This window comes from Phacochoerus africanus, chromosome 4 (genome assembly GCF_016906955.1).
Source record: "Phacochoerus africanus isolate WHEZ1 chromosome 4, ROS_Pafr_v1, whole genome shotgun sequence".
In the NCBI taxonomy this organism is placed as follows: Eukaryota; Metazoa; Chordata; class Mammalia; order Artiodactyla; family Suidae; genus Phacochoerus; species Phacochoerus africanus.
The window spans coordinates 150,371,348-150,383,755 of record NC_062547.1 but is presented as its reverse complement, the minus strand read 5'-3'; the positions used below and the strand labels follow the sequence as shown (position 1 = coordinate 150,383,755).

The 12,408-nt window shown below is 55.8% G+C and overlaps 1 protein-coding gene and 1 long non-coding RNA gene across 3 annotated transcripts in view; one reads left to right on the top strand and one right to left on the bottom strand.

The window, feature by feature from the left end:
- Window positions 1–12,408, top strand: part of LOC125126510 (uncharacterized) — a 121,983-nt gene that overhangs the window by 47,674 nt on the left and 61,901 nt on the right. The gene's annotated exons all lie outside the window — the stretch shown is intronic.
- Window positions 1–12,408, bottom strand: part of AFAP1L1 (actin filament associated protein 1 like 1) — a 64,204-nt gene that overhangs the window by 44,220 nt on the left and 7,576 nt on the right. Inside the window, exon 1 of one of the 2 annotated variants that reach the window (XM_047779002.1) lies at window positions 2,598–2,661. The exons of the other annotated variant lie outside the window; for it this stretch is intronic. Coding sequence (XP_047634958.1) covers window positions 2,598–2,646 — 49 coding nt within the window. The 5' untranslated portion in view covers window positions 2,647–2,661. Of the gene's footprint in view, window positions 1–2,597; window positions 2,662–12,408 lie in introns of those variants that run through there. 2 annotated transcript variants of the gene reach the window in all.

Sequence of the window (12,408 nt, the reverse complement as noted above, 5' to 3'; positions counted from 1 at the left end):
TCGTCACAGCTCCGAGGGTTCTAAGGGAGGGAAGGTCAGATTTACTTAGAGACCCAAAGGCAGGAGGCGTAATTTCCATGATAAGTGAATAGCTCCTTTTCAGCAAACCACAGCAGTAATAACCCTGTTTGGACTCCCACCAGGTTAGCTGGTGGCTGACTTTTGTTGTTGCTGTTGTTCTTTGGGGCCGCACCCTTGGCCTATGGAGGTTCCCAGGCCTGGGGTCAAATCGAAGCTGTAGCCACCAGCCTACGCCAGAGCCACAGCAACGCAGGATCCGAGCGCGTGTCTGCTGCCTACACCACAGCTCATGGCAACGCTGGATCCTTTAACCCATGAGGGCGGCCAGGGACCGAACCCACATCCTCATGGATTCTAGCTGGGTTTGTTTCCACAGATTCAACGCAATCCCTATCGAACTACCCAGGACCGTTTTCACAGAACTAGAACAAACAATCCAAAAATGTACAGGGAACCACACAAGACCCAGAATGGCCAACGCAATCGTGAGGAGCAAACACCAAGCAGGAGGCATCACCCTCCCAGACCTCAGGCACGATTACAAAGCCACAGTCATCGAGACAGCGTGGTCCCGGTACCAAAGCAGACAGACCGACCAATGGAACAGAACAGAGAACCCGGTCACCTGCGGTCAGTTAATCTTTGACGAAGGCGGCCAGAACGTAAACTGGGAAAAAGACAGTCTTTTCAGCAAGTTGCTGGGAAACCTGGACAGCTGCGTGCAAATCAATGAAACTGGAACACGCCCTCACACCAGGCACAAAAATACACCCAAAACGGCTGAAAGACTTCAACGTGAGACAAGACACCATCCAACTCCTGGAAGAGAACACAGGCAGAACACTCTCTGACATCCGCCTTACGAGTGTTTTCTCAGGTCAGTCTCCCAAAGCAGCAGAAATAAGAGCAAAAATAAACCAGTTGGGCCCTAATCAAACGGATGAGCTTTTGCACAGCAAAGGAAACCAAAAAGAAAACAAAAAGACAACTTACAGAATGGGAGAAAATAGCTTCCAGTGATGCAATCAGCATGATTTAAAAATGGAGAGTTCCAGAATGCAGTTTTATGCAAGGCGTGCAGATTTTCTTTTGTTTTTACTCAAATTGCGTTTCACATTTCCCAACAATGAAATAACCCGGCGTCCACCATAGAGCCGCCCGCCCCGACCCAGTGTCCTTCCTTTCACAGTTTTTGATCAGGGAGCTCCTGTTGTGGCTCAGCAGTTAGCGAATCTGACTAGGATTCACGAGGACGCGGGTTCGGTCCCTGACCTTGCTCAGTGGGTTCAGGATCCGGTGTTGCCGTGAGCTGTGGTGTAGGTTGCAGACACGGCTCAGATCCTGCATTGCTGTGGCTGTGGTGCAGGCCGGCGGCTATAGCTCTGATTCAACCCCTGGCCTGGGAACCTCCATATGCTATGGGTGCGGCCCTAAATAAAAAGACAAAAAAAATGTGTGTATATATATGTATATATATATATATATATATATATATATATATTTAAATCATGATATTAGAGGTGGCTTTTGGTAAACTGTGTGTTTTAACAAGCTAGCACATTAATGAGCTATGACCCATCATAGCAGTGAGGTGGTAGCTCACCCTGGGAAGGAAAGCAGTTTCCTTAGGAGGTGTGGCCCCAGGAGTTGGCTCAGGGCCGGAAAGACAGAGGAAGCTTTGCTGTGGCCCTCCAACCCCCAGGCCCTTCCAGACAGCCCTGCCTCAGCCGCTTTCACGCTGTGTTCCTCAGCCTCTTAGCCCCGGCGCTCTGCATATGCTGTTCCCCCTGCCTGAGTTCTCTTTTCCTGCCCACCGGGAGCGGGCCCCCATCAGGCCTCTGCATCCTCAGACTGCCTCAGGGAACCTCCCCTGCCGTCTCGACCACAGCCATGCCCTTTGCTTTACGCTCCCGTGGCGTCGCTCTCCCTGCCGGCCTCACGTGGCCGTGGCATGGAACCTGTGGGATGAGGGCGCTGACTCGGAAAGCCTCGAGCATTCGAGGGTTTGGGTGTCCCCAGGGGTTCTGGAACCAATTCCCTCGAGATACCAAGGGAAGGCGGGGTTCACATGTGTATCTCTCTGATTAATGTCAGGTGTCCCCCCCAACCGCCGCCGAGCCTTATGGCCTAGAGGGTGAGAACAGCACCAGCTTTTGCTCCTGCCTGACTCAGAGTAAGTGCTTAAGTATTTGGGGAATGAGTGGATTCTTGAAGCAAACCTTTCTTAAGAGTTAATAAAGTCTAACAGCTAGTTAATAGATTTTAAAACCATGCCTGCCCGCCTAGTGGCTCAGGAGAGTAAAATGATGCTTGTAAAAAAGAAAAAAACAGGTACCAAAAAGCCCCAGGGGACACAAGGGAGCAGAAGCCCAATTTCTCACGTGGCTAAACTCATCAAACCCTCTTTGGTTGAACTTACATCTCTCGTAGGAATACGGCTGCTAGTTGGTTTAGGGATGTGCATTTCGCAGTTGATAGATTTTTAATCCTAACATATAAACTGGGAAATAAGAATAACTACCGTATATTGAACAGCCCAAACTCCCTGAGTTCAAGCCTCGTTCCCCATTTCCTACCTGTGTACCTTTGAGACACTTCTGTAACCAGCCAATGCCTCCTGTCCATCCCTGGCCACCTGTGAGCGTGTCTACCTCATCCGTGGCAGGGGCCCTGGTCCGTGAGAACGTGCCTAGAACAGCCTGGCACAGAGCAGGTCCTCGGTAAATGGTAGCGATTTCCATCACGCGTCCTTTCCTCTCATGTCCAACTCTGCTTTAAGAGATTTACCCATAGTATTTGCATACTTGCACCTGTCCAGGTGTGGGTGCAGGATGGGAGGCCTCCTTGGGCTCCCTGGAGATGCCTCTCCCAGCACTGCTCGAGGATGGTCCTTCCATGTATGTCAGGCCCCGAGCTCAGGCCGCAGAGGCCCCGGCCGTACAGGTGAGGCCGAGGGAAGTGCCGTTTCACTTTGTGGGTACAGAACCCTCCCCTTGTCCTGTCCGTCGGCTCTGCTCAGTTGCTGCCACCCTCCCCACCTGGGCCATGGATGGCTTCATTTCCCGCCTCTGAATGTATAAGTGCTTCTCTGAGTCCAAACACAGGCCAAACAGTGGGCAGGACGCGGAGAGGAGCTCGGAGGCCGGACTGGCATGCCCGTCACTAAAACAAGCGCTTCCTGTTGTCCCGGGCTGTGCAGGGAGGACCACGGCTCACGTGGCTGGAAAAGAATGAAAAGGGAGCAGCGAAGAAGCCCCGTGGCCCGGCCAGGGCCTTGTGCTGACTGCTTTCCAGGAGTTAAATATAGCTCCTGTGTGTGGCGGGGGTGGGGCGAGGGCACCTTGAAAGGCTTTTGTGTGTGTTAACCAGCTTCTGCAGGAAATCGCATGTCCTTTATGCTGAAGAGAATACTCCGCCTCCCTGGGAGGGAACCCGGAGTCCTGAGGGAGGGCGGTGAGGATGTGGGGGCTTGGGGGTTGGGAGGAGAGGTTTGGATTCTAACTCTTCCCACTTGCTGGTGGGAATTTGGGTTAGTCATTTAGCCTTTCTCAGCATCTTCTTCCTCTTTTTTCACTTTTGGTCTTTTTAGGGCCGCATCTTCGGTCTATGGAGGTTCCCAGGCTAGGGGTCGAATCGGAGCTGTTGCCGCCGGCCTACACCACAGCCACAGCAATACCAGATCCAAGCCGCGTCTGTGACCTACACCACAGCTCACGGCAATGCTGGATCCTGAACCCACTGAGCGAGGCCAGGGATCGAACCCGCGTCCTCGTGGATCTTAGTTGGGTTCGTTCCTGCCGAGCCATGACAGGAACTCCCGTTTTCCTCTTTTGTAAGAAGGGATTTAGAGTTCCTGTGTCCAGGTGTGTGGGAGGGAAACGGGACGGCTGGGCAAGGGTTGTAGATCCTGTTGGGGTTCCTGCTGTGGATGGCGCCTTCTTCTGCTCACTTCTCTGCTGTACCGTTTCGAGGAGCCAGGCACTGAGAGGGCAGGGAGGTTGCAGCTCAGTGGGGATGTTTCGGGGACTCGCTTCCCGGGCCAGGGTGCCGGGATCTAGGAAGCCCTGCGTCTTAATGGCCTCTGAGCAGCAGGTCTGCGCAGGTGCTGTCCTCGAGCAGGAGGCCGCTCGGCTGCACGGCACCCGGGGTGGCCAGGGCTGCTGCGGCTTTCATCAGGATAGTTCCAGATGCGAGGGCTGGGGCCAGCTGCCCACTTCCGTGGAAGTTGCTGCTGCCTGTGGGACTGGGCTCTCCCAGAATTGTTCCTTTGTCTGCAGACTCCTCCCTGGTGAGCTCCCAAAGGAAGCGGTCCAGGAGGAAGTGGAAACTGACACGCATGCTCTCCGCTCGCACACAAGATGGCAGCTGTTTCCGTCGGGGGCAGTGGCTCCATCTCCTCCGCAAAAAGGAGAGGCCGGGGCACCCGGAGCTGCAGGAGGAGTCATCTGCGCTCCCACGCAATGCTGCAGACGCTTCGCATGGGGACCTCATCTGCTCCTCGTGGCCCTGGGAGGCGGTTAGCTTTTTTAACCCTCCGATTGACACATGAACCAAGGGAGGCTCAGAGAGGCACAGTAGTTTGTCTGAAGGCACACAGCTCTCAGAACCTAGAGCTACCTCGAGGGCCGACATTTCCAGCTACTGCCCCATCATTCCTTCTGGCCACCTCCTTCCCACAGAGGCTCCCGACCCGCAAAGCTCACCAGCATGAGCCCCTCGGGACCATCCCCGGGCCTGGCCTGAGGCTGAGCCGGGGCTTTTCTGTTCCTGCGAAGTTTGAATTTGAGGCCAGTCTCACCACTAGCCTGGGGCAGAGACGAAGGCTGTCTGGCTAGGGGTTTGCTGGTAGCGCTGGGAATAATAAAGCTTCCAAGGGGACAGCGAGCACTTCCTGACACTTCTTACGGTCTGGCGCTGTGCCCGACACCTTCGTTTCTTTTTATGAAATAAGACCTCGCGTGGACAAAAATCGGGTTGGTCCTAATCCTTGCTTCTTGAGACACTGTCCTCGGGGCCGGGCGTCGCTCCGCTTTTGCTGGTATTTATTTACGGAGTCAGGTAATCTCGGTGACGTAGGAGGTGCCCGCACGTCTGCCCGTCTCCCCTCGGAGCAGCAGCCTGGGTCCAGACGGTGTCGCGCATCCAACTGGGATCTCAGGCTCCTGCTTCCCCCGCCGACCCCGACGCCACCCTGAACGCTGGGGTCCTTACACCCTTACAGGTGCCGCTAGATGTACCCATTCAGAAGTTTTAGCTGGTTTAAACTTTAAGTGCCCTGGGTGATCTTTGGTGACGTCTCCTGACCGCAGTACCGCTAAGGCGTCTCCATTGGTGGCCTGTCATTGTGGCCCTCGCTGTGTGGTCTGATGTTCCGTTGCGGGAATGTTCCCTGTGCCTTTACTTCATTGAATCTTTGCAGTAACCCTCTGTGGTAGGAGCTCTTCTTAGCTCCGTTTCACGGACAAGAACCCGGGGCCTAGAAGGCTCAGGAACTTGCTGGAGGTCCCAGATCCCAGGCGTGTGCATTGCTCTGGCCCTCACTGGAGGCTGTGTCTCAGTTCAGAGGACAAAACAGGAGCTAGAGCTGACAGCCTTAGGTTCGATCCCCAGCTCTGCACTTATTGGCTGTGTGGCCTTGGGCAGGTGGCTCCATGTCTCTGAAGCTCGGTGTCCTCAACAGTAACGGGCGGTGTGCACAGACCCTATAGGCTCAGGAGTTCTGCACACTTAACGGTTGGCAGGTGCGCAGAGGCGGGAGTTTTCTCTTCCCTGTTCTTCAGTGAACACGGAGGGGAGTTGGCTGCACGCGCTTTGCTGCTCGCCTGCAGTGTTGGCTGCCGTCCTTGTCTGCTCACCTCTTTCCACCCTCTCCCTTTCAACCCCCATGTGAGCTTTAATTCCCCCCAAGTGGCAACACGGAGCACCACCCCCTCCTGCTTGCACCTGTCGGGAGCCCCCAGACACCTGTTTCCTTTGTGACACCGGGAGTGACAGATGTGCGCTCCCTGGGGCTTGTCCTCATTCTGTCTGTAATCCCACCCCTTCCCAGGAGGGGCAGGCGAGGAGAGAGAAGGAAGGCATTGGGGAGAGAGCTGGGAATCCCTTCTGATCAGATAAGAAAGGGGCTCATTTACAGGCCTGGAGGCGAAGTGTTTAAGCGTGAGCTTTTTCCCCTGTTAAACTGCACGCTTCCTGCTTTCCTCGTACAAACCCCCCGCTGCCCCACGAGGCGGGCAGGAGAGCTGCACCTCTCTCTGTAGCTGAAGACCCGGAGACTCCAGAGGAGAGCTGGGGTTCAAATCCCAGCAACCTGACACCGCAGCCAGGCGCTCGGCTCCCACGTGATGCTGCCGCTATTATTAGTCACCAGTCCCCTCTCAGTGAGGGACCTGGAGGATGAGGCTCCGGTTTCCATCCCCCTGCTTCTCGGGGCTGTCGCACGCTGCCCACTTGGTGCCCTGAGCCGGGCTTCTGTGCCCGTCTTCTTCCGACTCTGTCATCTTCACCCCCTGGAACACTGCCCCCCCGGTGTTCCTGAGCTTCCTGGCTGGAAGGTTTCCCTTGGGTCTCCGGGGCCTTCTTAGAGTCTCTTTGATGGACACTGGCCCGACAGGCCCTCATGTCACAGGCACAGGGGGCAGAGTCCTCCTTTCTCTGCCGCACCAGGAGGTTCAGGAGCTGGAGCCCCTGCAGCCGGCCGCGGGCTGGGGGCGAGGCAACGGCACCGCCCCTCTGGCCTCCAGCACCCTCGCTCCTGCGTCAGTTTTCCTCTTGGTTCAAGTGGAGCTAAAAAAATCCCCTTGGGTTTCGCATCAGCTGGACCTGCTCTCAGCAAACCCTCCAACAAGAATGGGCAGGAGGAATACATCTTCATTTTACAGATGAATAAATCTGATTCCATCTTCAAAAGAAAGCCTTGGTATCAGTTATCATAATTTCTCCATTCTAAGATTTCTCTGATTTAAAGATATTTTTATCTACTAAATAACAGCTTTTTGAAGGAAAAAAAAACCCAGAAAAATGAACAATATATCAAATTTAAGATAAGTTCTGGTATCAGTGAGATATTTAAAAAAATAGGATCCAATTCAATTTTCATTTTTTCTCTTTTGATTCTGGTGGTCTCAGAAAAAAGGCCTCCCAGCCTTGGGACCCCTGCGAAGACTGGGCAGGTGTCAGCAACGTCCCGGCCCTGAATTCCTGGGGTGACCGGCTCATCCGGGACCCGTCAGTGCCTCAGGGACCAGCGGCACAGCCCCGAGGCCCCGGGCCGAGCTGCCGCCTCGTGACCACTGGGGAAAGCTGGCTGGGGTCCCTTGGTGACCTTGGGCCAGACATCACCCTGGAGCCGCCTTTTCCCCAGGTGTCAGCGGGGGGCACAGGCTTAGGGAAGCGATTTTTGATGCTCTCTGGGGAGGGGGATGGGATCTGGGAGCCTCCTCGGGGGCTGCCCTGGGGCAGGAAGCGGGAGGAGGTTCTGCTCAGTGTTTTCACCCGCCTCTTCCCGGAGCAGCTCGACTGCTCCAGATCGTGCTCGCCGAAGGATTCGGAGGCTGAACGTCGTTTGAAAGCCACTGGTAGACGGTATTCCGGGGTCTTTCCAACATGCGTCTTGAAGCAGGCTCTTGTCTGATCTAAGGACAGTGCCTCATTCCTCAGCCCGGCCACACCCTCAGCCCGCGCTCCAGGCGGACACTCCCAGACTTTGTGCGGTCTAATCCAGGGGCTGGCGACCTTGGAGCCCATTTAGGCTTTTCAGGCCCCATGGGGTCTCTGCTGCAACTGCCGGGGTCTGCCCTGCAGTGAGAAAGGAACACAGAGCCTCCGGGCATGGCGTGGGCCAGGAAACTTCTGTGGTGGACGGGGTTCGATCCACCAGCTGGGCGTGCTGATCCCTGCCCTGGAATAAATGCTTTGACCTGACAGGTGAAGAAACTGGAGCCCCCGCCCCAACTGAGGGGGTTGAGGGAGCTGGAGCTGGTGTGGATCCCGTCCCCAGTGACATGCCGCCACTGGTCCCCGCCGCGCCCTTAGCCGTGCCCCCTACCCTGACCTGGGAGTACACCCTCGAGGGAATGGTGCCCGGAAAAGACACGCGCCCCACTCCTCCCTCCCAGGAGAGCAGCTCTCCCCGAGGTGCTTAGATGGCTATAAAAAGCCCCTGCGCGTCTCTGGTGGGACGTGCTGTCGGTGAAGTCCCCGGAGCTGGAATGACTGCAATGTGGTGCCCCGTCCAGGCCCTGCCGCAGCCTGACAGCTGCGCAACGAGAAGCAGCAGGCCCGACCCCTCGCCCTCCACGCCTGCTCGGGGCGCGGCTGGGATCCCCGAACGGAATTTTAGCTGGAGGACAAACTCTGCCTGGGCCCTCCTGGCTCAGGCTCTTGGCCAGTCTCCGGAGGATGAGTCCTTGACCTCGAAACACCAGAGCTCCAAAGGCCACAGAGGGAGGGGGGCGAAGGGTCAGAAACAAAGTCTCACCCCAGCCGCCTGGCCACCCTTCGCGGAGGGAGGCTGGCCACCCTTCGCGGAGGGAGGCTGGCCACCCCCGCTGCTCCCCACCTGGAAAGCTCTGCCCAGGATGTCCTGTGGCTTATCCAGCAAGTCCTTTCCAGAGTGGGCCTGGGAAGCCGCTCCCGATGCATGGAGAAGCAGTGGAGAGCAATGGTAGAGAACTCAGGTGTGGGAGTGGACGGGGCTGGGGGGATAAACCACTTTTGCTAGGCCGCAGTTTCGTCCTTTGTAAAATGGGGCTATTTCAGAATACACACAGATGGAGTTCCCGTCATAGCTCATCGGTTAACGAGCCCAATTTGTATCCGTGGGGACGTGGGTTTGATCCCTGGCCTCGCTCAGCGGGTTAAGGATCCGGCATTGCTCTGAGCTATGGTGTAGGTTGCACATGAGGCTCGGATCCTGCGTTGCTGTGGCTCTGGTGTAGGCCGGCAGCTACAGCTCTGATTGGCCCCCTAGCCTGGGAGCCTCCATGGGTGAAGCCCTAGAAAGATAAAAGTAAAGTAAAATACATGTATTCAGCACATTTTAAATTATGTACTGAAAATAAGTTACAGTAAAAAAAATTAAAAATGCAGCAGACGGCAAAGTCACATTTCCACTGAATTCCCTTGGGGCGGGGGGGGGGGGTGAGACCGCAGGCTCAGGGAAGAGAAGTGTCACAGAGGGTCAGAACCTTCAGACTGTCTGTGCGCGCACACACTGACACAGGCCACAAGCACGCCTTCGCAAGGACTCTCGTTCAGTCTCCGCCGCAGAACCACAACTGGCCATAAGCTACAGCACCTTCGATATGAAGTTGCGTTTACTTCGTTTATAATTCACATACGTGTCCCGGCTGTGATTTTAGAAAATAAAAGCCACACGCCGTACAGACACTCTCAAGTCACAGCTGCTGGCCGTGTTTTTGGATGGAATTTCTCCCCCGATAAAATTAACGGCATCTTTTATGTACACGAAAGGTAAACTGCACGCGGCTCCGGGCGCACGTGGACGCTGCCTGACGCACCCGGGTGCTCGGCTGGCGCTTCTACTCAACGCCTGCCGTGTGCTGGACCCTGGAAGTGAGCCGACGAGCGGTCTCAGAGCTCAGGCTTCAGACGCACACGAAGGAGGGTTTAGGTTACACGCTCTTCTCCAGCCTGGACCGAGGGAGGGGGTGGTTCCCAGGGTCAGAGGAGAGTTGGAGGCAGGAGGCGGCGGGTCCGGTTCATCGAGGGGTGCTGAGTGGGCTCTTTCGTGGGTGGGGGGGAGGGCACAGTCATCTTTTGGAACCGCAGCTTTTGCATTTGTCCAGTGGGGCAAACGTCTCCGCTGACCACTTCCCAAGGCTTTGGCCCGTTAAAGGAAGTCTGAAGAGAAACTCGGGGCAGAAAGGGACCTAGAGAAGGGGTTCTAGGGCCAGTTCCCTGTCCGACCGTCTCTGCCACTGCAGGTGCCTTCTGGCCCAGAGTCAGCCCCTACCCCACCCCGCAGATGACCGCTGGGTGGGAACGTGTAGGATCAGCAGAGGCTGCCCAGGCGCCGAACAAAACACGCCGTGATGCTCAACAGCCCTGACGCTAAGAGGAAAAGGACACAGCTGGCGGATGTGAAAAGGTTTAAAAGCTCAAAGGCGTTACAAAGATGCAAGTACTCGAACTGCAGAAGGGAGTGGCTGAGCCAGGGCTGGGATCTGGTGTTGCTGCTTCTGTCCCAGAGCCACTCCTCGGCTGGCACGTTGGTACCAGCCCGCTTGCTGGAGGCTCGTCTCCTCAGGCTAGAGCTGACATACCCTGGGAGCCCGGGGCAGGGGGAGGACGGGCTAGGAAAGGAGTCCTAGGAGAGGAAGTCCTGCACAAAGATTTCCGTGTGTGTGTGTGTGTGTGTGTGTGTGTGTGTGTGTGTGTGTGTGTGTGTGGTGGTCGGGTGTGTGGTGGGTGACAGCGGAAAATCTCTTTGGCTTTTTAAAGATAAAACGACACATTTCAAGCTTGTGGAAGGCACTTTGGGTAACAGGCCCAGACCTCAGCGTTTGACTGGGTTGAAGTGTGAGAAGCAGTGCTCAAGCGAGGCACAGGGAACTGGCGGGGGGGTGTCTGAGCAAGGTCAAGGGTCAGGACAAACGAGGGCACTGGACAGCCGGCACATCAGACTCACCGGGCGGCTCTGCAGAGAGCACGCGTTCCCAGACCTCGCTCTGGACCCTGCTGAGACCTCGAGGGGCAGAGTGTCAGCAGGCTCCATGGGAGAGGACTCTGAGCCCAGCTGGACTGGGGAACCACTGCTTCAGATACAGACAGTGGTCCTCAAGGGGGGCCGCAGAGACAGGAGCAGAAACACGAAGCTCCCGTAGGAGAGGACAGGAGAAGGAGAAGAAGCCAAGATATGTTTTTCAATAACAGGCAGCAGGATTGGGTCCGACTCCCTAAGGATGGAAAGGGGGGCCCGTGAGCAGTGGCGAGGCCTACGTTTCTGTCCCTAAAATGAGAATCACTGAAATGGAAAATCCCGAAAGGGGCCACGTCCGTCTCTGATCTGTGAATTTTGTATTTTTTCTTTCATTTATTCATCATCTCAACAGACATGTTTTGAGCACATACTGCATGTGACGCATTACACTAGATGCTGGGGCGAGAGCCATGGACAAGGTTAAGAAGGACCCTGCCCGGAGGTCCCATTGTGCTCAGCAGGTTAAGAACCCGACTGGTGAGGATACAGGGTCGATCTCTGACCTCGCTGAGCGGCTGAGGATCTGGCCTTGCCGCAAGCTGCGGTGTGGGTCACAGACGCGGCTCGGATCTGGCGTGGCTGTGGCTGTGGTGTAGGCCGGCAGCTGCAGCTACGATTGGACCTGTAACCTGGGAATTTCCATATGCTGCAGGTGCGGCCCTAAAGAGCAAACAAAAGAGCCCACAAAGAAGGACCCCGCCTTCACAGAGCTCACATTAACAGCTAATTCAATCCCATAATTAATGATACCCGCGGAGATGGCATCTGTGAGAAGTACGGGGTACAGGGCACCTGCAACGGGGCTGCAGCTGGGGAGGCGGGGAGGGACGGCCCGAGGAAGCACTGACCGAGCAGGACGTCGTTACCCAAGCCAAGGTGCACAGGCCCGTGTGAGGAGAGCCCTCGGGAGGAAGCGGGCGGGGGCCCAAAGTAAGCTGGTGACAGGCGAGGCCGGGCCTGGAGCGCCGCCACCACCAGGATGGCAGTCTGCCTGCACACTCACACACGCACACACTTCAGTCTGCGTATCTTAAGAACAGTGAGAGACCATTTAAAAGAGTTCCAGCATAGTCAGATCTGTAGTTTTATTTCTTACTAAAAAGTCTTTTGTTTTTCATTTTTTGACGGACCCATGGCATATGGCGTTCTAGGACCAGGGATCAGATCCGAGCTGCAGGTGTAACTTATGCTGCAGCTGTGGCAGCGCTGCATCCTTTGACGCACTGTGCCAGGCTGGGGGTTGAACTTGGGCCCTGGTGCTGCACAGAAGCCGCTCATCCCATTGGGCCACAGTGGGAACTCAGGATCTGTAGTTTTAAGTAACTGCCTTTAATTGCATCCGGCCGTCCTCATCCCGAATTCTCTCCATAAGCACAGATAATTCAGAAGCCCCATTCACAGCTATGCTAGGTCACACATGTGAAGAAAAGGCGAGTGCTTGAGGTTGAAGCTTTTACAAGCCCTGTTCTCTGCGGTCTGCAGAGGCAGAATGCTTCTGGAAACCTCCTCGATCTTGAGGGACAGTGGTTTGAACCTGTCCATTACTCTGGCCCCCGTACGAGCCATCCCGCGGCCCCCAGATCTCTGGCCTCAGGTTCATCACGTCCCCGGGCACCTCGTACGCTGTCACTGAAGCGCTCTTTGCATCCGTATGCTTCTGCCAG